The sequence below is a fragment of the Tripterygium wilfordii genome, chromosome 16 (assembly GCF_013401445.1).
Source record: "Tripterygium wilfordii isolate XIE 37 chromosome 16, ASM1340144v1, whole genome shotgun sequence".
Taxonomy (NCBI): Eukaryota; Viridiplantae; Streptophyta; class Magnoliopsida; order Celastrales; family Celastraceae; genus Tripterygium; species Tripterygium wilfordii.
In genome coordinates, this window is record NC_052247.1 from 3,752,253 (window position 1) to 3,779,926 (window position 27,674).

Sequence of the window (27,674 nt, forward strand, 5' to 3'; positions counted from 1 at the left end):
GAGTTTGATATATATATATATATATAGGCGTGTGTGCATGGTTTGAAAAGAAGAGAAGGACGTGAAAGATTCAAACTTTTGAGACACGGTGTTCAAAGATGAGACCTTAAAAACGAGTCGGAGTTAGAAAAATAAATGCGAATACAAGAAGTGTTCAAATTGAGAAACAGAGGATCCTCTCTGTTTATTTAGTTTTGTTTAATGAGGGGGTGGAATGTTTGAATATTGACCGTTGAAGATCTGGAAAAGGTTCACAATCTAACTGTCAAATGAGAAACGGTAAGAGAAGCAACAAATTTAGGCAAAATTGAAAGTCTTGAAAGTAAACAAAGATTTCATGAATCAAAACTGGGTCAGCAATTGAGAGTTTTTAGGGTTGTTGACCCGACTGACTAGTCTTAGCAACAAATTAATAATATTAGGTCATTATGTTGATTGATAACAGTCAAATGAGAAAATCATCATCCAAGACAAACTTTTACCATATTGATTAGTCTACAAATACTGGTTGGCGAAATCAACCTGCAACAAGGTTGGCACACTGTTGATACCAATAAGGATATATACAATATCAATCCAGGAATCCGAAAAAGCCGACATTATCGACGCTGAAAAAAGAATTAACATTGCCATACCAATTGACATCCTACAAAAATTGCAGTTTCCAACTATACATGATCTTGTGTTAGAAACCAGTTATCATTCCCAATCCCAATAACATACTCAGCGCAGCCAACCTGAAGTCGGTCTCCATTCCTTCGCTCAGTTGGCTAATAATGGAGAAACAAACCCAATTAAGTTTTCAGAGCTATGAAGAGCTCCCAAGCATTCATTCTGCAATGCTGGTTTTGCAGAGAGGAACTTGAACACTGTACTTTATTCCTGCCTTATATACGGAGAGGAACTCAGTTCCATACTATAAAATGAAGCATCCCCATTTATTCCATATATATTATTATCCATCTCTTCTTCCCACTTTACTACCTCCCTCGCATACTTAAAGGCATCGTCAACTGAAGTGCGCTCCCAGGCTCTAGTCTGCCACACAAACAATTTTTTGCCGGTAATGGAAGAATATAGTTCCTTAAATTTCATTGCCACATAGTAGTATGCGGCATTGGCCTGGGGTTTCAGAGGGTTAAAGTCCTTGAACCACTCACAAGTGGACAAAGGAACCTGGTTAATCTTGCCTTCAAAGATATCGTACTTGTTCAGCAAAAGAATAAATGGGGCATCCCTAAAGGAAGAGTGCCTCACCAAACTCTCGAACATATCTCTGCTGGCCAGCATTTTATTTTGAGGGGCACCATCACCACAGTCCCACATCTGGTCATAGTCGCTCAAAGCAACACAGAATATTACCGCCCTCACATCTTCAAACATTTCTAGCCATTTGCAACCATCATAGAGTCCCTTGGAATTGATGAAAATCAGTTGATACCTGTTGCAGAACAGAATTTTAGCATGCACAATAAAATACAGTTCAATTATCAAAATGCTGGTAAATAATGAAGTGGAGAGTAAAGGTGTTACTTATTCAAGGGAGGAGGGCAATCAAAATTTTGATCGTACGTCTCAAACGTGGAATTTTTATCCTCGAATGAAAATTCGATAAATGCCAGACCATTGCTCTGAGCGATTCCCTCAGCATATACGACGTCCTTCTCTGTAGGTTCATACTCATTGCATGATATTTCAACAGCCTGTTCAAAGTCATTGACCACCTCCATATAAGTGAAAAAGGACATATGAAATAGAGTTGTACTCCAAGAGAAGTACAATTAATTTCAGCTTTGCAGATATACTATCAGCGAGACAAATAGCAATTTATGCCACATTAAATCACGAGAACATAATATAAAACAGTTAATTGCTAAAATTTGAAAACAAATTCTAGCCAATTGTCATTAGACAGACATCCCATGTCAGTTTCATATTCCAATTTCCTTATGCCATCGCATTTTACACATAATAATCTGGATTTTATCATGACATATAACTCAGATTTACAACTACAGATGCAGATCACAATGTTTCTCGTGCGAGCTCACACCCCTTCCTTCCCCCCTCCCTAGATTGTATTAAATTTATATGGATTCTCGACGAGGGTGTGGGCAGCAGGACATGCCAGATAAAAATTGGAAAAATCTAATCCATATCTTCAGCCTAGAGTAAGCAGATAGATGCCAATAACCATTTCAAAAGAATTTTAGATACTGTGTAAGGAAGAAGAGAGGAAAACTCCAACGTTCATTTTCAAGTAAAGACGAGGCATACCCGATCTAAGAAATATTTGGCAACATCAGGAAGATGTTGCAATTCCTCCCTTCTCTTGTATGTTTCCTGAATGGCAAGATCCTTCCATATTTCATCTATAATAGGAGCATATTCTCGTGCTGCTGCAGGAAAGTATGCATCTAACTCTCCCTTAGCCATGATATCCAGTAACCAGTCAGAAAAATGGTGCAACCTTTGGTTGATCAAATAGATGCATTGTTTACTCTCATCAACTCCTGTTTCACCTGAATGAATTTATTTCACGGTTAGCCACGAAGTGACAAGTCAATATCAAAAGCAGAATAATCTCCATTCGCATGTTAAAACCTATTTATTATTTAGGAAAGTTAAAGAGTTCCCCCAAGGGAATTGATCATGGTCAAGAAACCCCAGTGCAACAATAAATTATAGATAACAAATCTCAAGCAATGGACCATCCTTAATGCTTTTTATCATCGTCATCTTCTTATTTCTCTAGCTGACATAATAGCATGTACTACATATCTATCTTTGAAGCAGTAAAGTAATTGAGATTCAATATTTAATTCTTTGACCAAGCAAATGCAAACTCAAGAAAAATAACATAAAGCAAACATGAATTAGAAGGTAACAAAAAATGTAGAAATATTATACATCTAGAAGTAGACATATCACAAAATAGATATCATGATGCGGCTGTTTGGCTCAACTGGATCATAGCAAGATATATTTCCATCAAAAAATGGGAAAAGGTATAGCTAAGAACAAAAGGATATTGATACCTTGGTCAGATACTTCAGCTTCCGAAGTATTGGCTTTCTTCTCCATTAAAGCTTCTTCTTCAAACCTCTCTCTCCCCTCAAGTAATATACTAAGATATTTGTATACATTACTTTGAATCATGAGCTTGATGTTCTCTAGCTCTTCTGAATTGAACCCATTCCCATACATAAATTTAGCCTGCTCCACATAAATACAATGCATGTACTATAAGTAGAGCACATCAGAAAATTGAACATGCATGTACTATAAGTAGAGCACATCAGAAAATTGAACATGGTCGTCACGTGAAGAAATAGCAATGGCAAAGAAAATATCAAATTGGCAAGCATGATAGTTTGCAAGAAAGGTCATTAACCCAGCAAAATTTGATACTCATTAAGTATAGGTTCTTCTACCAAACAAAGCATCAAAGTATAATAATGTAGTGTTCTGCAAAATTTCCATCACCAGAGACACTGGATTTTCGTTTCTGTGCTGATTGCATCAGTATCCATATAAAAATTCGACTGTTTGGAAATACTCAAGCTAATATATAGAATGCTCTAAAGACAAAGAAAATAGCATATGAACCTAAGCATAGATGTCCAACATGTGGAAAATAGGATTGGAATTAAAGACAACCATGAAAAAAAGAAACTAACAAAGGAAATAAATAATTGAATTTTAAAAAAAATTATTGAAAATGTGAAATACTAAGAAAACATTAGGCAATAAAGGATATTTACCATTGCAAAGGCAGCATCAAGAAGTACCGCAGTTAATAAGCAAACAAATAGGAGGACAGGAATTAAACATTTGCATATTCAAGGCCAAGAAAGAACAAGGAAATATTTAACACATGTTCACAAACTTTTATGAAGTCAGCACTTAAATAAATTTAAAATATGAAGTACAACCTGCTTGAAAATAGTGCTGGTTCCAGCTCCTTCTGATCCAAATAATAGAAGCCTCTGAAATCCCTGCTCCAAATACTCAGGCACAAACCTACCCGAAAAGGTAGTTTGATCATCTTTTGATCCATTGCGATTTCCAGGAGGTACAGGTAATGACAGCAGTGAACAAATGAAACGAGTAGATGCCTGCCTACCAAAAATCAAACTTCTAGTATAAAAAGAATCCAAACCCATTTGTCTAACTTAAAGAATAAAAGGGAATTAGTAAGAGCTTATGAAAGAACCTTTCCCCATATGTTCCCCTTAATGTTATTCTGTCCTTCTTCCTCGTAAGAACCATCATCATACACCCAAAAATGAGTATCTCGAGGGCACTGGACATTGGCTAGCTGAATTGGAAAGCAGTGTAAGGACACATCTAGAAAACAATATAGAGAAATATGCCAATACCTCAAGCACCGCAAAATCAATGTAAGTTGTTTAATCACACTCCTTACAGAAACAATACAAAGAAACAAAAAAAAAAACCGCATGTTTAAAACCAGCAAAATTTTGGTTTATGTATGGAGCAAACCAAGACAATAACAATCATTTCCCACCTTTAACATCATTTGGTTAATCAGTTAAAAGTCACCCCCAATGCACAAATCAAAATTAGATAGGAAATTTTTAGGCACTCACACATAATCAAATTATGCTCAATATATCTATGTGTAGCCACTATCGAGAAGCAAAGCTAAGCAGCGGTCCATCTTCCTATTTGCATGGACCAGAGAATCCAAGGAAAAGAACAAGTAGGATTCCTTTAGTTTATGACCATCATGCATTCATTCCCATACATGACAGGTAGACCTATAATATACAGATCAAACCAGTTTGGCACAAGGAACGTCACCAAATGTAATTCATCATATAAATTTGAACATCCAGGCTTGATTTTTCTAGTATTATAAAGATAACAGTCTTGGCAACTATTCAAGCAAGTTTCAAGTTAGCCCAGAATATGTTACGGTAAGTTAGCAGCCAGTTGGGCAGTATTAATAAGAAACAAAAGTACCTTCAACACTCTAAGCTCAACCTTGGTGATTTCACGGCCATTGATGTAAACATTTGTATTTCCATTGCTAGCGTCTGCCCTAATCTTGCCACCAACGTTTAATTTTGAGCTAATTATCCTATCAGGCTTTTCTCCGACCTGTAATTCAGAAGGAAAAAAAAGAAGAAAAAAGCAAGATTAACTTAATGAATACAAATCAAAAGGAAAGGAAAAGTAAGCCCACTTTATGTACCGTTCACCTTTCCCCAAAGCCCAGAGTCCTTATCATACCAATACTGTCCTGGCTTCAACTTCTGAGGAGGAAGGGAACACCCTAAAATCTCGGCTAATTCTTCTTGCCTCAACTGTTTCCCATTCACAATAACCTGTTCAGGTCCCAACTGATTAGCAGCAGACTCTTTCTCTGCCTTCATTATCTGCTTCACCTCTAAAGGGCTACACACCCTTGACAAAATCCTTGAGCACTTCCCCAAGCTTGACCTCTTTGACTCATCTATAGGCTGTCCAATGCAGCTCACGCACTTCCTCCCCTCAGGCATTGAACCCATTGCTTTTAGCATGCAATTGCTGCAATACCTCGAATCACACACCAAGCACACCTCTTTTTCCTTTAACCTGTTCCCTTTCCCACACCTACTACAAACACCTCTTTTCTTTTCCTGACGCTTCTTTCCCGCTACTGCAAAATCCGACGATTCTGCTGCATCCTCAGCGCAGGATTGCTGCGAGGAGTACCCGTCCTCTTCCGCCTCAGAATGTCTCGCAGTATTAAAAGACAGCACGGCCGCAAACCGTGGTTGTTGCACGGAATTGGACCTCAAACTGAACGACTCGTCAACACAATTTTGTGTTCCATTTTCTGATTCTTTCTCCAAGCTTCCTCTTCCCCCGTTAATCTGAGCTCCCGAATCCGACGACAGTCTTTCGCTCTCAACTTGACTGGCTCTTGATTCCTTAAAAACGTGGACGTTTCTGATCCTATTAAGCGGAGAACGAGCCTTTCTCTCGATCGGCGCTACCACCTGGACGGACGATAATTCGGAATCGGAGACAGTGGTTGTAATCGAGAGCGAGTCAATGTCAACTGGATCAACCCGCGGTACATCGTACGTTAGTGGCGGACCATCATACTCGACTGCGATCGAGTAATCAAGCTGCTCCTCATCCGGCAACGGAGCGCCAGCCGGCAACATCTTCCTCAGAACTTCCCCCCACACCTTCTCTTCATCCGGTTCAGAGTTGGCCATGGCAGTTTGCGTTTTCGGTTTCCGTTTGGTTACCGAGAAAATTCAAAAGCGAGAAAATATCAGCGAGGAAGAAGAAAGAGCGAGTCAAGAGAGCATATTTGTTTTGGTGATACATGGTGGATTGGTGGTGATAGTCTCTCGGATTATTGAGGAGTTGGCAGAATAAAAGTAAACGGAGAGAGTAACGGAAAACGTCAGTCCGGGGGGGCGGCTTTTTGCCGTTAGATTTGACGTCACGGTTGGTGACGAATGTATGCGGAGAAGGAGTCGTCTGTTTAAGCGGAGCAGGTAACAAAGCAACATTGGGGTTCAGTGGCAACCGCTGGCAGTTTTCCACCATTTCACCGTCCAATCTGTTTTTTGAATTTAAAAAACAGCATGAATCCCGCATGTTGACATATATCAGACGGTGAGACACAAAACTGCAGGGATTACTTACAATTTTACCCCGAACTGATATTGACAATTAGGTTTAAAGGCCCCTATAGTAGAATTTACTGTAACTTTAATCACAGATGTTCAGTCTATTTAACAATATGGAGTTCACAATTGTTTTTTATTTTGGTAAACAAATTGTAGGAATATGGAGTTCACAATTGTTTTTTATTTTGGTAAACAAATTGTAGGTCTATGATGATAGCTACGTAACTTCTACTACATCGCCCTTATCCGAAATAATTTGGCCTTTAATTTTGGTAAACAAATTGTAAATCTGTGATTATCGCTACGTAACTTCTACTACATCACCCTCATCCAAAACAATTACAATAGAGCCTTTGGCCCATAGAAGTGGCTAGCTACACCTCTTGTTTTTGACAATATTTATTCACCACCAAGCCAGCCTCTTGGATTTGCTTTGAAAGCTATACCTTGAATGTGCATTTCACTTCAAATGTTTGACAAGAGTAAAATTTTGTTATCAAGTCATTTATCGGTACACTAAGTTTGACCTTTGACCCCAATTTTGCGTTCACAATATTTATTTATATGGGGCTGGTTGGTAACTTGGTATGGATAAATACATGCACAAAATGTCAACGAAAGGAAATTATAAAGATATAAATCCCTGACTTATGCATGCGAGTCTTGTGAATCCCACACACACGTGAATTTTGACCACATGAAATAACACATTAACACCACACATTTTCACATTTTTGAGTAACCGATATCGACTCCTTACAAGTTCTCCCTTTCGATATCCGATATGGCCCTAAACTCTTACCGACACACAAAAATTTCTCACCTGACGACAGAGTAAGCCTCCCAGAGATATTCACCAACTAGACTATTATCACCCAAAGTGATTCCCACATATTTCATGCATTATCACCACAAAGTGACACTCAATCCTCTCTGCTGCCAAGAAATCATACAGATCATCTACAGCAGTAGTGTTCAAAGTTCAATGAAAAGAAAATTCTGATGCATACAAATTCTGAAGAATAGTTTATTCGTCAGAGTGCATAAGTTCATGCCAGCATAACAAACCAGAACTTTATCAATAACATTCGACTTCCTTGAGCTAAAAGTGTTAATTAATATAATAATCATACATTCTCAAGGGTTGGAAATAAGCAATCGGTTGCAGACATTATAAGGAAGAATGGGAAACTATAGTGTTATGATTCTATTGGTGTATTTGGGGTAAATCTTTCAGTAGAAAGAAATGTTATACAACACCTTCCGACGGTGCTTGTTCTCAAAATTAGTCACAATCTCATCAATTGAATCCTCCCATGATTCAGCTGCTTCAACCTGTGAACGTAACCCACCCATCAAATGCTCTTATCAGTATTTATGCATTGAATACTAATTTCTATTTGTTAAATACAGCAGAGTACCTACCTCCTGGCAGAGCTCTAAGGCAAGACGAGCACCTACAGCTGCCTCCTCATGGTTATCTTTCACCTCCAAGTTGATTATCAACACACTTTTCATAAGGGCGTGATCTCGAATAAAGAGGTCTGCACAATTTTATGCAACAGTTGAGTAAGATAACGAAAAAGAACTATCCAGTATACAAACAGTCCTTATCAGTCAGTACAAATTACTGGATATACGTTATAACCACCAGAGTTTTCATCACAAAGATGAAAAAACTCTTTATTTGTAGTCTTTCTAATTTCATCACAGTTTTTCAAGTTGCAGGAAGTTACTCCCTTTTGTGCTCTCTGACATTCCTTTTATACTGAATTCCATCCTTGTTTTCCTTTTTCTTTTGTTTTTTCGAATGGAAAAGGTAATATTGTTGAGGGAAAAAAATACTTCTGTACCAGAAATTTCCTCATAAAATATGGCTTTTGTAGCAAAGCTCCTTCAAATTGAACAAAAGTGTACATCCATGCATTTTGGAAGAAAAAATCGAACTCAAGCGGCTTCGAAGTTTTTAGTCAGATATAAATCAAGCAATAGGAGTTTAAATTTTAAAGGATGAGAAGAATAAAGGTTCAGTTAATAACGGAACCCATAATATGAAGACAGCAGGGTGGCAGTTAGTCACTGAGTCCCCTCCCTCCAGTAACCAGGTCCTCAACCGGCCAGAATAGGGTGCTAAGAAGAAACTATGGGAGAAAGAAAAGGAAAAAGGAAGTGCAAGAAAACACTACTCTTCAAAAACTGTGGTATGGAGCAGTCACTCAACTCTCAAGACTTAAACCTCACATCCAACTGCCTGCCATTAGGCCCAACACAAATGAGTAACAACTATCTCAAGTGACACTTCAACAAGACATAATGTTAAACCTGAAACTTCAAAGATTCAACGATGGTTCTAACAGAATAGGGTTCTTCAAGGAGAAATTTTGAAATCAAATTTCAAAAGAAGTGGCTAGAACAAGACTTGAACCTGCGATCATAATCTTGCAGCTCACTCCTCTACAATCAACATCTCCATCGCAATCATCTCAGCCACTAGTAACAACTATCTCAACCCCACTCTTAAACATAACTGAACAAATGTAGGCCTATCTTTCAAAACAGAAACTCCTTGTCTGAAAATGATCCTAAAAGCTTTAATAGGAAAACAATACTTAATCTTCAACTGTAAATTACTAGGCTAGAAATGACACATTGGTACCCTTTATCGAAGAACAAGAAGAAGAAAAGAAGACAACCACATAGAAAAGGCTTGGATAAAGACAACAGAAAATAATGAAGCACGTCATGAACAAGAAAAGATGTCGAAGAAACATGTCAGAAAATAAACAACCTCATGCAGGTAATGGTAATGGATCTCAGAGCTCTAACTCATGGATATGCATTTAGGGCAAAACAATGAGATGTCAAAGGATATTTTTGTGATATGCTCATATGCATATAAGACTCAAAACTTTGAGAGCTTACAAAACACATACTAGACATTATAATGGGCTAACAGATTCCATTTATACAGAGTCAAGATCGAGGGATCTAAATCAGAGCTCTGAACTGCCCAGGACAGGATAGCAAACCAACAATTATGCTCATAATTAATTCAGTTTGAGCCCGCATGAACCAAAAGGGAGTCCCAATAAGATGGTAAGACCTGAAAGTGCTAGAAATTCGAAGAAGAAAGGACAGTGAAACCAACGGCGACAACAGAGGGATCAGATAATCATTCCATCAAATATACTACAATCACCAGAGTTAGCATTGATGACATCAAAAAGAGAAAAGAAAGATAAAGGAAAAGGGGGCATGTCAACCTTCAATGACCATGTCATAAACCTTCTCTTCAAATGCTAATACCACATCAAAGGAACCATCAGCAACATTATCTTGCCAACGTTGTGGTGCTGATTTGACTCCTATATTCCTCTTCAGCATTGGCAATATGCCATTACGCTTGTAACTGAAATTTCGTTAAGGTTTCACTTTTACTCGTATTACAAACACATTTAAAAATTGCAAAGCAAGTGCATTAACGCAATTCAAATTATTTACCCACAAGTACCAGGGAACAAGTACAGCAAAAGATAGACAACACATTTTGAAGTACTCCATTTAAAAACTCATTCCATATCATAATAAAGGGTCAAAATGTCAAATTATTTTTAAAGAATACAACACCAATAGTACACCGTCCCACATTATCTGTAACATACCATAATTGGGAATGGGGTTTTCACCTTATAATGGAAGATTTGTCTGCTGAGGCTGGATTTAATAAAATTAACAATATTTCGGGTGAATACAGGGCTTGGGCAAACCAAACAGCTATCTTCTCATTCAATAATCAATATTACTATGCAGTAAGTAAAAGGGAAACCTTATATAGGGGAGCAACAAAATGAATTCAATTTCTGTCAATCGAATCAGTTGCTAAAGTTTGCAATTCATAGAAAATTTGAAATTGAATGCTCAAATATTATAAAACTTACCAAGTAGAAGGGGGAACTTTACAGTTTTATATCACAAAATGACGAAGAGAGAATTGAGAAAATTATTTCTATTACTGAACCAGTAAGCTTTACCACATGTTCTGTTTGGTTTCCTGGAATTTGGAGAAGCAGAGAAAACAATATTCGCATATACTTAACGAAAATTTAAAAGTATAGAATTAGAAAGAGAGGATACAGTTCGGGATCTTTGCGCCTGAGATCATCGAACATCTGCTTGTACGGGGTACCAAAATCGTAGACATTAGGTTCTCTGATGGAAGGTCCAGGGAGCTTGACGTGAGATCCGGTGCCGTAGGAAGATACGTCGAAGCCCTGCCTCTTAAACAGGGAGTGAGCCTCCATACTCCGATTCTGGTTCGACGAACACACCATTGCGTACCTGTACTTCATGATGCTCCGTCCGTCGGACTATTGGATTTGGATCCTAACTCACACGAAGAGAGGGAACGAGACTGACAATTAAGACTGAGGAAACTCGTGCAGTTGAAACTTTTCACAGGATCGAAGGAAGTAGAAAGGATTTTATTTTCACGAGAATCTCTGGTTATGTGAGTGATAGAGATTAGAGACCAGTATGGAGGGAAATCGGGGTAGGTTTTCCGTTTGGCCAACAGAGGGTGTTTACCATATTAAAGAAAGTTTAGGGGTATATGAGGTTATTTTAAAATTTGAAGGGGACTAGGCTCATATTGTCAATGGTTTAGGGGGGGCCGGGGGGGGGGGGTGCGACTTGCGAGTTTTTATTACCGTGTTGAAGCCAGGATCAGACGTTTCGTGCTGGCCCGGCCCAGCACCTAATAATGGGTTAGGGTTTCCGGCCCACAAGGCCTGGCACGGCACGTTTGGGGCAGCCCGCTTAGTCCCATTTTAAAATTTAATGGATTCAAACCTTTACAATAAGTCAATAACCCGTTTTGCATCAATTTTTATTTTTAAAAAAATGCCAGACCTGTTGGGCCAGGCCCTTGGGCCCTAAGAGTGCAGAACCATCAGATTTGACGAGATGGGCCGGCTCGGCCATGAAGGGTTTGGACCACCTGTGGGCCGTGCCACCCAACCCACTTTACGACTCTATAACATATATAGATAATTTCAGTTACTAACGATCACGTTTTCTTTGAAGACAACATCCCATAATGACTCCGCAGCTAAGCGTGCTTCTGCTAAAGTACTATAGGGATGGGTGATTTTCTAAAAATACAAAGTCGTACGGGCCCGATGTATTCACATAAACCGGACAAACAAAAATGGACAATATTATTGATGTATATTAGGCTGGAAATTATAATATTCTAGCCACAATAACAAAAAAGATATGGGCATTTTGTCAATAACTTAAGAGAGCATATGAGTTAAAAACGAAAAAATCGTCTCTCACAAAAGAAAACCTTCTGAAAAACTTTGGGAGAGTCATCCTCTTCCCTCCCCTGCCTCTCCTATCCCCTCTTCTCCTCCTCTCCCAAACCCTTTTTTCCCTTTCTTTCTTTCTCCTCTTCTCCCATAGGTTAGATATGCTCTCTACCTAGATTTGTTTGATTTTGTTATGTTTTTTGCTTTTGAATAAGGATTTTATAGGTTTCTCTTTTTTGAATTTTGATCTCCTCTATATGTCGCGGATCTTCGATCATTGGCGTTTCCGGTGTACTCCGGCGACATATATTCAGATTTTTATATCTAAGGGAGTTTTGGCCTCTCTTGTAGATCCAAGTTACAATTTGTGTGTATATTTTTTTTTAATGTTTAGTTTTTGTTACTCGACGTAGGCTGGTGGAGTCAGACTCGTTCAACAATTGTTCACGAGGTGTCTGGTGTAATACGGTGTTGTCTATCAATGTTTGGCGATGTTCGTTTTAGTGTTTGTGTTTTCTTAATTTATTCTTTTTTTAGTCTTATAGGTTGTATTTCATTTTATGGTGACTCCGAGTGTTTACAAAGAGAGCATATAAGTTCCAAGCACATCACCACTCAAATTATCCACAATTTGATAAAAAAAAAAGCAAAATTATTTTCTTTTAAACAGCGTCATTAACAAATTTACCAATGACATTGTTTGAAACATTAAATTGGTGAATAATTATTTTGTAATGACAAACAAATATTTAATTTAATTAAAAAAATATTTTGATTAAAAACTCTTGAGAATCCACTGCCACAAGAATAGTAGTCCACTCAGAGATTGACGCGTAGACAAGCTCCAATTCCGTTTCAATTTTTTAGGAGAAAAAAAGGAATTTTCTATTACCACCACAATCCACATGTGTAGTCGTGGCTCGAACAAGAAGGTAAGACCTCCACCTCCACTTGTGGGTCCCACATATGACCTTCCTAGAGATTTCTCTCGAACCTCATTTTTTTGTCCTCTTCCCCAGCATTATCAAAATCAAAAGATCTTCAGACCAACAATCCTCAAATTACCAAAACAACCCCCAACAGATGCGTAGGAAAATGGTATCCCCGTAAATTACAGAGACATCAAGGGGTATTTTAATATTTTCAGACAAGTAGCACGTTCGATATAATACGATCGCCGACTATTGACCATTACAACAACCACCCTGTGAACACCTCCCTCGCCATACCTGTTCGCTTCTTATTGTGTGTATAATCACTGTATTTTTGTCTAGGGTTTTTGGGCTGCGTTTAATTTATCTAGAGGTAGGAGTCGGTTATGGGGAATTTTACGAATTGATTGTAGAATCCGTGCTTTCTGTGGTTTCTAGTTTGTGTAATCTAATCGGAAGTGTTGGTTCTGGTAGGGATGAGGATGGAAGCAGTTGCAGCATCAGTTGTTCGATCTTCATTTGGCGTCTCGAGGACTTTGAATTCGGGTTCCAGATCGGGTTTTGTGACATCAAATGGACCCGATTTTGTTCGGTTCTGCGCCAAATCTCAGTTTGCGATTAAGGTATTCAGTTGCATATCTCTCATCTGTTTTGTCTGAAAGCTCTATTTGTCGATTCATTTTCCACTGTATTGTTGTTTCTGAGTTTTTTTTAATGCTTTTATTTCTGCTTTGTTGTTGTGTCCATGACTGGATGGTGATTTAGTGTTTTAGAGGGAATTTTACTGCGCTTTTAGCGTGAAAAACTGATTCGAAAGTCGGTTTTTGTTTCTGTTTTCTTGGCTGGAAGCAGGAATGCGTTCAAAAGTTTATATATTAGGTTTATATGAAGTTAATTTAAAAGATGTTTAGATTTGGATTGTCAGCTTGAGTTCTGAAGTAGTAGATTTCTGGCTTGTTTATTTATCGAAGCACGTGCAAGTAAAATGATATGTTGGGTTTAATCTTTGGTGGGTTAGCTTATATATGCCTGTTATGAGCTGTGTTATAATTCAATTTTTGTGCTTTTATACTAGCAAGATCAGTTCTTGATTAAATTTTCTTTAACTATCATGGCAAGTGCAGCATTATTCTTCATATCGCTCAAAGCTAGCACGTAGGGGAATTGCTTTTGGAAGTAGAAGAGGCATGTTGGTTAGAGCATCATCATCGCCTGAGTCAGCTGGGCCCTTTGAGTCTGCTGCTTCAATTGCTCCACTTCAGTTGGAGTCCCCAGTAGGCCAGTTTTTGTCTAAGATCCTAGTAAGCCACCCCCATCTTGTTCCCGCTGCTGTTGAGCAGCAACTTGAACAGCTTCAAACTGATCGTGAGGCTGAGAAACCGAAAGAGGAGCCTTCTGCATCTGGCACTGACCTAGTATTGTACAGGTTGGTTGAATTTATTTCAGCATAAGAGGGATTTTTTTAATTTTATTTTTTGTATATTTTTGCTCTTGTGTTTTGAGCGTGACGTGGTTTTTTGGAACTATCAGGAGAATAGCTGAGGTGAAGGCAAATGAAAGGAGGAAGGCTTTAGAAGAGATTCTTTATGCATTGGTTGTGCAGAAGTTCATGGATGCTGATGTTTCTTTAATACCCGCCGTAGCCCCCTCCTCCACAGAGCCGTCTGGCCAGGTGGATGGGTGGCCAACCCAGGATGAGAAGCTTGAGCATCTACACTCTCCTGAAGCCTACGAGATGATACAGAACCACCTAGCTCTCATTCTTGGAAACAGGTTGGGTGACACAACATCTGTGGCGCAGATAAGCAAACTCAGGGTTGGGCAGGTTTATGCTGCATCTGTGATGTATGGATACTTCCTCAAGCGGGTTGATCAGAGGTTTCAGCTTGAGAAGACAATGAAAATCCTTCCAAATGCATCAGATGAGGAGGAAAGTAGCATCCGGCAAGCGGTGGGTGATGATTTCAGACCAAGTGGTGGAAAGGGAGCATTTCAAGCTGTTTCTTCCCACCCTGAAGTCACACCAATGACGGACGGTATTAGTCCTGATGGTTTTGGCCATGGGATAAAGGCCTCCCGCTTGCGGAGTTACGTGATGTCTTTCGATGGAGAGACACTTCAAAGATATGCGGCAATACGATCCAGGGAGGCTGTTAGCATTATTGAGAAGCATACAGAGGCCTTATTTGGAAGACCTGAAATCGTGATAACTCCTCAAGGAGCTGTTGATCCTTCCAAGGATGAACTCATCAAGATTAGCTTTGGTGGTCTGAAGAGATTAGTCTTGGAGGCTGTGACTTTTGGTTCTTTCCTCTGGGATGTTGAGAGTTATGTGGACACAAGGTATCATTTTGTTGCGAATTAAATCTCTCATACTCAATGATAGCCAAAACAAACATGGTGCAGGCACACTACTGATCAAACGCAAATGGTACCAGCCGAGTGTGAATTTGGCTACAAGAAGTACCAAGTATTTGAGTAATAGTATATGTACATAGCATCATAATATGTTTCCTGTTTTGAATTTGAGCTCTTTGAAATGTGTCTAGTTAGCAGCCGCTTTGGCATGAAGGTTTTGTGGGCTTCTTGTGTGGGCTCAAACGATCTTTATCCAACTGGGTTCATGGTTTTATTTACTTTTTCTCTTTTTTGTGCATCGTGGGAGTGTCTCCAACGCGGGGTCCTGGTAGTGGTGGTGGAGTAAGCCCCGGGAAGTTTTCCTACACGGGGGGATCAATGTTAATTCGCTGTCATTTTAACACCGGCATTTAACGTGACAGAAACAGGGTGGAGCCGAAGAGGGAATTCGGGGTAGGGTTTTCTTGGATAACGAGTGCGTGTTTACCATATTAAAGAAAGTTTTAGCCTTTTAGGGGGCAAAGTTTATATAGAGGTAATTTGCAGCAACAACGATTAAGAACAGGAGTCATTAAACTAATTATTTCAGCCACAACTTACCTTTCACCATTCTTACTATTGGAACTAATGGCTTGGGTGTAAGCCCAACCCGTTATTTGATTGTGAAACAAGTTGTAAAATAGTGAAAAGTACCAACCCGTTATTTGATTGTGAAACAAGTCATAAAATAGTGAAGAATATTGTTGGTTACAATCAGCCTATATGGGGGTAGTGGTTGGGCTTGGTTAAAGAATGTATGGGTCTATTGGATGTGTGTATAGGCGCGCACCTGGCCTGGTTCTTATCAATGGTATCGAAGCTGTTTGATCTCTACGTATGTGGGTGGTGGACCGTTGTACTTTGTTTAATGTTCTTAGAAGTCTAGCTCGCTAGTTTAGCTTTTGTACAACGTTTAGCAAGGTAACGATGTGATAGACCAAGTTATGTTTGAAAGTGCCCAAAAAACGTGAAAAGCTCAGCTATGGAGAGAGTTGAGCAACTCCGTGGCATCAAAGTGGACCGTTGTACTCTGTTTATTGTTCTTAGAAATCCAGCTTGCTAAACGTTGTGGTGTGGGTCGTGGGGGTTGATAATGCTATATTTATGTGGTGTTGATTTCGTAAGGCAAAATTTTACGTAAGAAAACTCATAAACAAATATGTCTAATTCGGTTAGAATATGATATAAATGATGTTGAATATCCTAACGGAACACCCCAGATGAAAGTCTTAAAGACCCAAAACCAATATACACACATACATAGTAGTACGGGTAAGGACCCCAGCCCAGTGAAAGACCCCCACTGAGTGCAATATCCCACATTGTCTATAGAGGGTGATCTATTTATAAGAAGGACAAATGTCTTCTTTAATCATCCAACAAGTTTTCTAGGTAGTGGCCTATTGTGCTTGTTGGTTACAACCAGCCCATATGTGGGTAGTGGTTTGGCTTGTGTGGTTGGTTAAGGAATGTATGGGTCTGTTGGGTGTGTGTATAGGCGTGCACCTAGCCTGATTCTTATCAATAATCGAACTTAGGACCTCTCGCACAAAATAGTGAAAAATAAGTTAGTTTTATAAGTTGTGAAATAAGTTGTGGATGTTGGTGAATCATATAAGTGACACTAATTTATTAAAAAATATTTTATATAAATAAAATTAATATTAATATTTTAAAATGTTTATAATATTATATATACAATATTATTTTAATAAAAAATGAAAAAAAAAATAAAAACTCTAAAACAAGTTTCAATTTAAAACTTATTTGTTTGGAGTTTATAAGAGCTTATAAGTTAATTTTTAAACTAGCTTATGTGGGGTGTTTGACACACTTAACTTATAACTTTATAAACTCCAAAATAAGCTCTGATTTTGACCCCATGGATCAATTCAGACATCTAAATCCACCTTTCCTAAGTCTCATCTCAAGGATCCTGAGGCTTTTCTCTCAACTCTTGAACTTTCCTCTAAAAATGTCCGCTCAACTTCCCTGTCCTTCGAACAACTCCTCCTCCTCCTCCACTCCCTTCTTTTCAGTTTGTTTTCTAGTTTGTTGATGTTCAGAACGGGTCAGGTCACACTAGATCAGAAATTGGTTATGTGTTGGATTTTCTCCTTCGACAATCGTTTGGAGCAGCTAATGGCTTGGGTCGGAGCTTGTCGTTGTGAGGAGTTCAACGGTGGTAAGGACTTGTCAAACCGATGTTGGAAACGGTTAGATCAGGCTTGTTTTTCCCAATAGTGGTCACGACTTCTCAATGCTTTTTTGGATGATATCCTCGATGTCATCTGTCGGTGTAGCTTGGGTTTTGTTCCTACATATCACGAGCTCATTCTTGGGGGTTTGATTTCGAAAATGATGTTCATATGATAATTTTTCAGCAATGACCGAAGGTGTAATCGCGAGGCTACAGTTCTCATAGAAAGTTTGGTCCTTGACGTCGTTCGGGGGTTTCTGACGAGGATCGGTTTTAGGATTTGTGTTTTTATGTTCTTCTTTTTTAATTTTGTGATTGTACTGCATCTTTATGGTGTCAGGAGTGTCCAGGAGTCTCAATTATTTAATTTATTGGAAAATGAATACAATAACATCTTTTGAGCTTTTCAAAAAAAAAAATCATCCTATCTCAAACATAGTTTTTAAAACCGACCTGTGCATTGAACCGTGTAGATGAAAGGTTCAAGATTTTCGAGGTTCAACTAGTACGATGATGGTGAACTATAGGTTTGTTATAATATATATATATATATATTTAAATATATAATATATGATTTTTACTTTGATGGAAGATGGGCTCAATGGATCAAGCATATCTGTATTGGGCTTAAGCCCATGCAATGATGTACCAAAGCCGTTGGTGTGGCACAACTGTTTAGTACTTTTGCTTGGAGGAAAAAAAACACAATAAGAAATAAAACAAAATCAAACTTTGTTGTGATATAATCGACTGCGGCACTATCTGGTATTTCCACGACAGTCTTTCTTCTCCAATATTCACCACTCACGTTGTAGCCATCTTCACGTCCGCCATCTTCGAACCGACCGAGATCTCATCATCAGGTTCGTACTTCAATTTATACTACCAACGAGTTTTCTGTGAAATGGGTGAGGGATTGTGATCTGATGCTGTCGTTTTGGTTTGTGAAAACTATGAGATTGAACGATTCGGCAGATACATGGAGGCTTTTGCGCCTGAGTTGAAGGTCGTCGCGAGTCGTCATCGGAACACATGTTTAGCCTAGGTCGAAAGTCGAAGGGGAAACCTCGAAAGAGAGAGGAAATCAATAAGCCGGTTTTATAAAAAACCGGCGGTTCACGGTTTCATAAAAAAAACCGATAGTTCAATCGTTTTTCTCCGGTTTGATGCTTATACGGTCTGATATCAGCAAACAAAACCGGCTGTAAACTATGATCTCAAGTACCTCATGTCAACAACTCACAACTTTCTATAAGTTACTGCCAAGTAACATTTGTTTTAATTTTGAATAGCAGATTTTCACTTGGGTGATAATTTCATGGATAAGGGTTATCTACATTTTCTCCCAAATTTATATGCTTGATGTCGTCTTTCGGTGTAGCTTGGGTTTTGTTCATACACATCATGCGTTCCTTCTTGGTGGTTTGTTTGTCGAAAATGATGTTCAGATGGTATTTTTTCGATGATGACTGAAGGTGTAATCACAAGGCTGCACGTTTGATTCTTTTGTGTTCCGGTCAGATATATATTTTGTTATGTTGTTTTTATGTTTTGTTTGTTTAATCCAACTTAACTCGTCGTCCAGGGGTGTGTCAGGCGAATACCAGTTTTAGGGTTTGTGTTTTTTTTTACAATTCTTTCGATTATATTCTATTTTTATGGTGATATAAGTGCATATGAGTCTCAATTACATAATTTATTGGATAAATAAATACAATACATTTTTTAAAAAAAATCCCATCTCAAGATCGTCAAGTCCAATAGTCAACAACGTACCGCTTTCTATAAGTTACTTCTTAATTCTTATACGGCTATACTGCCAAGTAAAAGAAGAAAACCCTAGTCAAGATTTTTTGGGAATTAACATTTGTTTTAATTTTAAATTTGAGATTGTCACTGGGTCATAATTTCATGGATTAGGGTTCTCTACAATTTCTCCCAAATTGATTTCATTTTCTGTTCATGGATTATTAGGGTTTTCTCTTTCTCTGCTCACATGCGGTACAGTTAGAACTTTGAACAACCGGACCACCGTGAGTCGTTGACTCACTTGAAACGTCGCCGCCGCCGCCATGTTGAGCTCTTCTTGCTCGCACTCATTGGCCCAACGCCCAATTCTTGCACCCTCCTCCATATCTAGAAAGCTCAAAGTTCGTATTTCAAATCGACGTGCAAGTTTTCCTTCTCCAAGCGGGACTCATCCGATCTTCGATTCAAGTTGTAAATCTTCAAAGAAAGTAAGTGATGTTAAAGTGATGTGAAATTATGTTTCTTTCCTTTCCAGTCCGTATGCAAGCATTGTTTGGAAGTAATTTTGCGGTTGAATTAGCTGTTGTGCTTGTTTGCTTACTGGGAAATCAGAGGTCAAAAGTTAATTAATAAAAAGCTTGAAGTTTGAAACTGTATGGGCTAAGTGACCAGCGGTAACCTTTGAGAAAGTCTTCTATCTATGCCTTGATTACAATGATTTTTTTTAAAAGTGAAATCATGTTCTATTTAGCGAAGTTTGCTTCATTTCGTTGAAGCAGTTATCTCTTTTGATTGTGTGGAAGAATCTTAGATTTGGGGTTTAAATTCTTGGACTTGTTTTGCAGAGATTAGAGATTTCGTGCTTTAGGAAAGAGGATTCCTCCTCAGAAGCCCATGAGTCTGATAACATTGAGCGCTTTCCACACGAGGAATTGGTCAAACATGAACTTGATAAGTCCAGCAAAGTTAAAGTAAATTGGAAATTAAGTCTCCGAGAGGTAATATTATCAACCTTTGCATCTTTATAATGGCTTGGCTGTCATGTGTCCATATATTTGTATTTGGTGGCACAGAAACTACTTTCCTGTTTCGTCAGCTGGTTGGGTTTCAATTTGATTCATGGCTTCTAACATGCCTGGATTCTATGTTGATTCAAAGAATGATGCAGTATAAAACACTTTTCTTTAAAGGTAATTTAAGCAAACATAACAACTTATGCTTTAAGAGCCATAGCAAAATATACAAGAACATACCAATATTTTTATTTCACCCATTACCTTAGAAAGGATTCTACGAAGTTATTACAAAATCCTAAAAATTTAAGAAGAACTGTTAAACTACTCTAATTGTATTTATATGACTGTTAGTAAAATTGCTTTCCAAATAACAAAAGCATGGTATTGGTATGTTCTTGTGCCATAAATAAGATCGGTGACCGTAATATAAAAAATATTTTCAGTCTTAAACTTGTTGACTACTTTGATCCCCTGTTTTGACCTTATACATGTTGGGACTTGGAAATCCTTTTTGAATAAAAATGTTCTTGTGCTTTTTGTTAACTTTCTTGTTAATCAAAATGTAATTTAATTCAATCTTAGATCTGAAGATGGTACAAAATGATAAAATTATGAATGTGCAAAGTTCAGCTATTATCGCCATTGTTTTTTGTACTTGATGTATGTCAGTTGGTGACTATTATTCTACCAAATGTGCTTGACGTACTATCAAATGTACTTGGTATACTGCTTACCCTTAAATTTTTTGTAATATGGCTTTCATGAGATCTGATGTAGTAGATGTTTATACTTATGACATTTTCTAAGTGGGTTGATTAATTTTGTGACGTTATGTTATTTTTCTGCTGCGGTATTGTATGTTCTGCCATAGTGTTGTGTTTCCTTGAAATGCAATTGTGGGACTTGATAAGTGTGTGGATAACATGTGTGCATTGATATCCAAGGTTTAGCTCAGGACCCCACCACTCGCCGTATTTGGTTTGGTATTTTTTCGCACTGAACAAAAACTACTAATGATTTAGAATTAAGAAAGGGGACATAATGCAAGAATGAAAGAAATGGGAAGAGTATTGAGCTACTTATGGGAAATTTTGAAGGAGCTTATATCGTTAAAATGCTTCAATTGTTTGCGAATGCCATCTCAAACCTTGCCTAGTGGGATTGAGCAACCATGAGAAAATTTTGATGGAGCTTATGTGTTAAAATGCTTCAATTGTTTACTAATGTGAAGGCAGACTCTCAGGTACAAAATCCACCCAGATCTTACCTAGTGTAAAACTCACCTTTTATTTCTTTCCTTCTTAAGCTTTAATCCTCCCCCAACCCAACAGTTATCATTCTGAAGATGGAAAAGTTTCACCTTTTACCAGAATATGTTTCTACTAAATATCAGTGTCCAACATAAGTAGTAAAACAAGCTTTTAGACATGTTAGTATATCACAAAATATCAGGATGTGATAAGGTGTTTGCTAATCTGAGTAATTTTGCAGGCCAAGGATGCTGTATTTAGGGCAATTGGGAGCCGGTGGACGGTACCTTGGAAGGCAGAGACCATTCTGCAGGTAATTGTTCTCTTCATGTATTCAGTCCTCATAATGAGACATCTAGGCTAGTTCTTAAGCAAATAGCTGTTAATTTTTATTGGGGATGGGTTACTGATGCAGGCGGGCCCCACCCCACAGAGGTCCTCCCTCCCGAGGGCGTGGGCTGTCAACCCCGAGCCCGTCGAAACCCACGCAGCTCGATGGTTGATGCTAAGGCCTCAGCGCCTTAGTGTTAAAGGGTGCTGGGGTTCGAATCCCAGCACCAACAACCTGCGTGGCCGCAAGGCTCGTGATGGGTTGGGGTGTGCGGCCTGCAGGCCTGTTGCGGGTGGGCTAGGCCCTGAGGCTCGTGGCCCATGCGTGGGTTTCGACGGGCTCGGGGTTGACAGCCCACGCCCTCGGGAGGGAGGACCTCTGTGGGGTGGGGCCCGCCTGCATCATAAAAGTGCAGCTCGATGGTTGATGCTAAGGCCTCAGCGCCTTAGTGTTAAAGGGTGCTGGGGTTCGAATCCCAGCACCAACAACCTGCGTGGCCGCAAGGCTCGTGATGGGTTGGGGTGTGCGGCCTGCAGGCCTGTTGCGGGTGGGCTAGGCCCTGAGGCTCGTGGCCCATGCGTGGGTTTCGACGGGCTCGGGGTTGACAGCCCACGCCCTCGGGAGGGAGGACCTCTGTGGGGTGGGGCCCGCCTGCATCAGTTACCCATCTACTAATAGAGTTCAGTTCAAGCTAGTACTTCTCTTTTTTCCTCTAATTTTTTAGTTCGAAAGGGAAGTCAAATAAAAAGAAGGCGCCAAGGCAGTACCCCTCACATACATTACAGACTATTGGAAAGATACATTACACAAATACTAGCTTGAATTCAAGTTTCAGATAGAGTCGTATTTACCTTATCAAAAAGATTGGTCTATGTTCGTGGGTTTTTTGCAGCTGGCGTTGAAGGGATGTCTTCTCTGTTTCATAGTGAGGATGAGTTTCGAACTTACATTTTGACTTGTTCTTTAGTAATGGGACTTATGATGAACCATAGATTTTCCCTACACAAAATTCCAAGTATTTAGAGTCAGCCTTAGTTACATCTCCGTCCAAGTCTTTTTATATTCTTATATCAAACCTAGTTTTAGTCAAAATTAATTAAAGCTACCTTTCGATTCCAAACGTCCTGTATAAACTGAAATGGTTAGATAAAAGTGTAAGCCAAGTTAGTTCCCAGTTGTAGCATGCTTCTAGCACTTTGGTGAATCCTCTCTATCACATCGAAAATCAGATCTGTGAATTTTGATGCAGGTTATGCTTCTCTGGATGGCCTCATTCTGGTTCATAGGATCTTGGGTGATACCATTTGCTGCCCATGTCGCTGGTTTTAACAAAGAATCTTTGACACTCAGGGGTCAAGCTTTTTTTAGCCTAGTCACGGATATAACTGAAGGCCTTGCTGGCATTGCAATCATTCATCGCTGTCTGACTCACTTTCGCCCCCTTCCATCTGATTGGTTTAGGTTTAGCCTGCGAGGAAACTGGATACTTGATGTTGCCATTGGATGCCTCATGTTTCCTTTCGTCAATCGGCTCTCACAATTTAACCTTAACCTATTGCCTCGTTTGCCCTCTGCTCCTATTACCCAATCAAGTGTTGAGCAGTCAATTATGGCTCGAGATCCAGTGGCAATGGCTCTGTATGCAATAGTAGTTTCAGTTTGTGCTCCTGTATGGGAGGAGATCGTCTTTCGGGGTTTCCTTCTCCCATCGTTGACCAAGTACATGCCTGTGTGGTGTGCCATACTTATGAGTTCTATTGCTTTTGCTCTTGCTCATTTCAATGTACAAAGAATGCTACCGCTCATCTTCCTTGGGGTGGTGATGGGTGTAATTTTTGCACGGTCACGGAATTTATTGCCATCTATGCTTTTGCATAGCCTTTGGAATGGCTTTGTATTTTTCGATCTAATGAAATAGTTGTTTAGCTTTGTACTTCGTGTAGATCAGTGAACTAGGGGATACCTGTCACGTGCAATTGATGAAATAACCAAGGTTACTGCAAGGGCGTCTGCTAGAAGAGATACAGCAAACCGAAGGATCTTTGTGGGTTATGCTTCTTTCATCGACTTTTGAACAGAATCAACAAATGTTCTTCTTCATACTGTATTTTTACTGTAGTGACTGATCATCTTCAAGCTGCAGCAAAGATTCACACAGGAGTAAAAGAAGTAATTATCGACATTTTAACTAGTCATTGTTAGTCAACAAATGTAATCTGTGATAGAAAAATCATGTTGCTCATATGCGTTGGGATTAGATTTTGGAATAAAATCTGTTGTATCTGTTATTTTTGTGCTTCTGAATGTTGATCACTCTATTGAAATGTAAAGGGTTATTGTTATCTTTTTGTCATGGTCCTCATGGACGTAATGAGCATGAGTAACGAGAAATGCATATAACAATGTTTAATTTTCAGCTAGGATGGTGATGATCTTGGTTAGGGCAGAGCTGCAAATTGTAGCTAGACAAGGTTTACTGTTGCTGTTGAGCAGGAACTTGAACAACTTCTAACAGATCGTGATGCTGAGACACATATCATGATGTTGAGGAGCCTTCTGCATCCGGCACTGACCGAGTATTGTACAGGTGGGTTGCATTTATTTCAGCATGAGGGTGAGGAGCTTCTTTTTTTTTTTTTTTTTTCGTCGTGTTGTTCTGTTGCATGTATTTAAACTTGGTGTTTTGAAACTATCAGGAGAATAGCTGAGGTGAAGGCACACGAAAGGAGAAAGGCTTTAGAAGAGATTCTGTATGCATTGGTTGTGCAGAAGTTCATGGCTGCTGATGTTCCTTTAATACCCGCTGTAACCCCCTCTTCTACAGAGCCCTCTGGCCAGGTGGATGGATGGCCAAGCCAGGATGGAAAGCTTGGGCGTCTACAGTATCCTGACGCCTATGAGATGATTCAGAACCACATTGCTCGCATTCTTGGAGACAGGGTGGGTGGCACAACATCTGTGGCGCAGATAAGCAAACTTAGGGTTGGGCAGGTTTATGCTGCCTCTGTGATGTTTGGGTACTTCCTCAAGCGAGTTGGTCAGAGGTTACAGCTTTGAGAAGACGATGAAAATCCTTCCAAATGCATCAGATGAGAAGGAAAGTAGCATCCGGCAAGCTATGGGTGAAGACGTCAGACCCTGAAAGTAGTAAATGCAATCATAATCTACTTCAGCTATTGATCTAGAGCTTTATATCGACTGCTGAGGCAGATGCTTCAATGAATTCAATTTTTTAAGAACTCTGCCATAAACATCGTAGAATGAAACATCTTCTTCAGTTTGACTCAACTGCACAGACATGAATCCTTGCCCATCATAGAAGAATTTGAGACTTTCTTTGTTCATTTCTTTGGATGCTCTCGATTTTGTGTCCTTTTGCCTTGTGCCCATTTTGAAGTGGCGGCGTAAGGATTCTCAGCCCTTTGTGTTCCACCCAGCTGACTACCTGAGCCACTTTTGATATCTTCTGGTTTCTTTGTTGAATATGGACTCTTTCTTTCTTGGCAAGTTTCTTTGCACTAGATCAAATTTAATATCTTTAATATCTGTTCTTCGCCATTTCTACTTTCAATTCAGCTGTAATCCTTAACTGACAATCAGAGTACTTAGTCTACACCGGTTGGCAGAATACGAGGTATGTTAAACCATTTACGGGATCACTTAGTCTGTTTTGCATCAATAGAGGGAAAAAGTTTAGTGAACTAGTGAAGTTGCTCTTGCTTTCTTCTCTGCAGCTTGCTGTTCTTGGAAATCTTCGCCCTGAAGCTGTGGATGAAGCTCTCTGTTGTGCCTTCTCTAAAGGTATTCCTTTTCAAACATATTTTTCCCTAGGTTTTTCTTTAACTAGAATGCAAGGAACACATCGTACACACATTTAATCCATCCAAATTGTTTCGCCCGCTGAATGAATTGTTGAAAACGAATTCAGTGTCTTAAAAAAGATTCTGATTTGGTAACTTTATCCGTCGAGCGGCGACCCTTCCACTCTGCACCGTTAGGTCATTAAGGTCAACTTTCGTCCCTGCTCGATGGGTAGTTCTTGCAAAAGATTCTGATTTGGTAACTTTATCCGTCAAGAGACGACCCTTCCACTCGGCATCGTCAGGTCATTAAGACCAACTTTCATCCCTGCTCGACGGGTGGGTCTTGCAGTTAAGCTCCCTTCTGCCTTTACACTTGAGGGCAAATCTCCATCCGTCCCAAGAAAATCTTTGCACTCCTCCGTTACCTTTTGGGAGGCCTACGTCTCATAGAAACTATCTACCTGAGACTGCCCCTTGGCAGTTGCTCCCCATTCCTAATCCTAAATGGATCAGTGTAAACGATCTATATGTAAACATAGTATCAATTTAGATACACTCAAATGACTCCTCTTATAATGAGAGTGCATCTAACCCTATTCCAGTCCGGTCCATCATGGAATGAACTTATAATCATGGAATTGACTCGATCATCATCTTATAAGTTCATAACCCTAGTCGATTCCCCTTTTGGATAGAGCAAATCTACTAATTCTTTGATTCCAATTAGTAAGAACAATCTTGAACTAAGAAATAGATTCTAGAAGACATTTTCTTCACACATAAGGTTCACATGTCTCAAAATTAGCACTTTTTTTGGGGTCATATTAGTACATGGACAGATAACTGCATTTATACTTGCTGACGTATACGGATCTTCTTTTCTTGGTTGCATTAGATAACTGAACAGGAAGTAGTTTTCCAGTCATTTTCATGAATGTTCTCTACCTTGGCTAAATTATGAAAAACCTTTGTGCTTGGAGCACTTCTTCCACTTTTTTTTCATCAATTTTGCATGAATGAATTGCCTTGATTTGCAGACCAAAGGAAGAGGTTATGACGACGAAACAATTGAGAAGATGCTGAATGAACTAGCTCTGATCAAGAAATTTGAATGAGTTTTCCAATTCCTTTCTCCTATAGAGATCAATATGATTGATAGCAATTCAGGATTGATATCTGATATTTGGTACTACTGGTTTACATTTGCCCACATGAAATGAAGTTTTCTCTTTGCTGGGCATTGAAACCACTTGGGTGATTGCTTAGTTGGTGAATCTCTATGGGGTCAAACCGTATGAACTCAGGAGATCCTGAGTTTGATTCTCATTGGGAGCAATACCCTTGTGGTCATGCACTGGGTTTCGGCCCAAGTTATCTTGTCGTCAGGTGAGAAATTTTTGTTTACGTGGGACTGACAGCCCATATCGGATGTCTAAAGTGCAAGCTTTGTATGTTTAGATTTGATTTGTGACATTTGAATATTTGAAATTGCGGTGGTAGTTGGAAGGCTAGATAAACAGTTGCTTGACATTGATGAAACTGTGGAGAAAACTACAGTTCAATATTGAAGGATGTTGTAGTGTAGATGTAGAGGACAAGACTGAACCACAACATCACAGACTGCATTATTATACATATATATGAAAAGTACTTGTTTGTCTTTCCATTGATTGGTCTATTCATTGACATGGTTTGCAAGACTTGTCTGGTACACACAACTACTATCTACCATCTTATGTCGGCAAGAGGACATCCGAATCACTAGTTGGAGTGATAAAGATGATGCGTATCATCTTGGTGATCAAGGTTCGAACTTCCCCTCCCTCGATTAAAAAAAGAAAAGTCTTATGTCGGTAGGCTTTTAGAAATCCAATTAAAACATGTTTATAATTTTCCTAACTAACAACTACTATCTACCATCTGACCTAATTTTCTCTATTTGCTTTGTTTCATGGAAGGTACAAGGTGATATGCTAATGTGTGGGAGCCTGGTGGTGGGGGCTTTGGGCTTAAGGTCCTAACAGTCCA

The 27,674-nt window shown here is 39.1% G+C and overlaps 4 protein-coding genes and 1 pseudogene across 7 annotated transcripts; 3 read left to right on the forward strand and 2 right to left on the reverse strand.

The window, feature by feature from the left end:
• Positions 1-452: 452 nt before the first annotated feature.
• On the reverse strand, positions 453-6,389 carry LOC119981074 (extra-large guanine nucleotide-binding protein 3-like). Of its 2 annotated transcripts, none has more exons than XM_038824063.1 (8): positions 5,229-6,389; positions 4,990-5,127; positions 4,217-4,321; positions 3,936-4,118; positions 3,039-3,216; positions 2,278-2,522; positions 1,573-1,703; positions 453-1,441 (listed from the first exon to the last, which is right to left on the reverse strand). In XM_038824063.1, exons 1-8 carry the CDS (start codon positions 6,234-6,236, stop codon positions 877-879), a joined length of 2,553 nt encoding a protein of 850 aa, XP_038679991.1. In that variant the 5' UTR covers positions 6,237-6,389; the 3' UTR covers positions 453-876. The 2 variants fall into 2 exon arrangements, with proteins under 2 accessions (XP_038679991.1, XP_038679990.1); XM_038824062.1 differs by having other exon boundaries at positions 1,534-1,703; positions 5,229-6,236.
• A 1,251-nt stretch (positions 6,390-7,640) lies between these two features.
• LOC119980489 (RNA polymerase II subunit A C-terminal domain phosphatase SSU72-like) lies at positions 7,641-11,239 on the reverse strand. The gene is made up of 4 exons (XM_038823196.1): positions 10,794-11,239; positions 9,923-10,068; positions 8,085-8,203; positions 7,641-7,994 (listed from the first exon to the last, which is right to left on the reverse strand). The coding sequence occupies exons 1-4, from the start codon at positions 11,006-11,008 to the stop codon at positions 7,893-7,895; spliced, it is 582 nt and encodes a 193-aa protein (XP_038679124.1). The 5' UTR covers positions 11,009-11,239; the 3' UTR covers positions 7,641-7,892.
• A 1,889-nt stretch (positions 11,240-13,128) lies between these two features.
• LOC119981242 (UV-B-induced protein At3g17800, chloroplastic-like) lies at positions 13,129-15,544 on the forward strand. 2 transcript variants are annotated; one of them, XM_038824297.1, is made up of 4 exons: positions 13,129-13,273; positions 13,375-13,523; positions 14,025-14,326; positions 14,431-15,544. In XM_038824297.1, the coding sequence occupies exons 2-4, from the start codon at positions 13,377-13,379 to the stop codon at positions 15,263-15,265; spliced, it is 1,284 nt and encodes a 427-aa protein (XP_038680225.1). In that variant the 5' UTR covers positions 13,129-13,273; positions 13,375-13,376; the 3' UTR covers positions 15,266-15,544. The 2 variants fall into 2 exon arrangements, with proteins under 2 accessions (XP_038680225.1, XP_038680226.1); XM_038824298.1 differs by having other exon boundaries at positions 13,196-13,213.
• Positions 15,545-18,205: 2,661 nt separating this feature from the next.
• Positions 18,206-24,187, forward strand: LOC119981117. 2 transcript variants are annotated; one of them, XM_038824134.1, is made up of 5 exons: positions 18,206-18,360; positions 19,472-19,734; positions 20,092-20,244; positions 21,754-21,825; positions 23,093-24,187. In XM_038824134.1, exons 2-5 carry the CDS (start codon positions 19,570-19,572, stop codon positions 23,759-23,761), a joined length of 1,059 nt encoding a protein of 352 aa, XP_038680062.1. In that variant the 5' UTR covers positions 18,206-18,360; positions 19,472-19,569; the 3' UTR covers positions 23,762-24,187. The 2 variants fall into 2 exon arrangements, with proteins under 2 accessions (XP_038680062.1, XP_038680061.1); XM_038824133.1 differs by lacking the exon at positions 18,206-18,360 and having other exon boundaries at positions 19,316-19,734.
• Positions 24,188-24,204: 17 nt separating this feature from the next.
• On the forward strand, positions 24,205-27,310 carry LOC119980687 (annotated as a pseudogene).
• Positions 27,311-27,674: the final 364 nt, after the last annotated feature.

Coding starts and splice junctions, on each gene's coding strand:
- LOC119981074 (XM_038824062.1), bottom strand. CDS start 6,236: ATGGCCAACTCTGAACCGGATGAAGAGAAGGTGTGGGGGGAAGTTCTG. Junction 4,119..4,216: donor AGGGGAACATATGGGGAAAG/GTTCTTTCATAA, acceptor TTTGGTAGGCAG/GCATCTACTCGTTTCATTTG. Junction 1,704..2,277: donor CCAAATATTTCTTAGATCGG/GTATGCCTCGTC, acceptor GACTTTGAACAG/GCTGTTGAAATATCATGCAA.
- LOC119980489 (XM_038823196.1), bottom strand. CDS start 11,008: ATGAAGTACAGGTACGCAATGGTGTGTTCGTCGAACCAGAATCGGAGT. Junction 8,204..9,922: donor TTATGACATGGTCATTGAAG/GTTGACATGCCC, acceptor AAAATTGTGCAG/ACCTCTTTATTCGAGATCAC. Junction 7,995..8,084: donor CCTTAGAGCTCTGCCAGGAG/GTAGGTACTCTG, acceptor TTACGTTCACAG/GTTGAAGCAGCTGAATCATG.
- LOC119981242 (XM_038824297.1), top strand. CDS start 13,377: ATGAGGATGGAAGCAGTTGCAGCATCAGTTGTTCGATCTTCATTTGGC. Junction 13,524..14,024: donor AATCTCAGTTTGCGATTAAG/GTATTCAGTTGC, acceptor TGGCAAGTGCAG/CATTATTCTTCATATCGCTC. Junction 14,327..14,430: donor ACTGACCTAGTATTGTACAG/GTTGGTTGAATT, acceptor TGGAACTATCAG/GAGAATAGCTGAGGTGAAGG.
- LOC119981117 (XM_038824134.1), top strand. CDS start 19,570: ATGTTGAGCTCTTCTTGCTCGCACTCATTGGCCCAACGCCCAATTCTT. Junction 20,245..21,753: donor GGAAATTAAGTCTCCGAGAG/GTAATATTATCA, acceptor GTAATTTTGCAG/GCCAAGGATGCTGTATTTAG. Junction 21,826..23,092: donor AGGCAGAGACCATTCTGCAG/GTAATTGTTCTC, acceptor ATTTTGATGCAG/GTTATGCTTCTCTGGATGGC.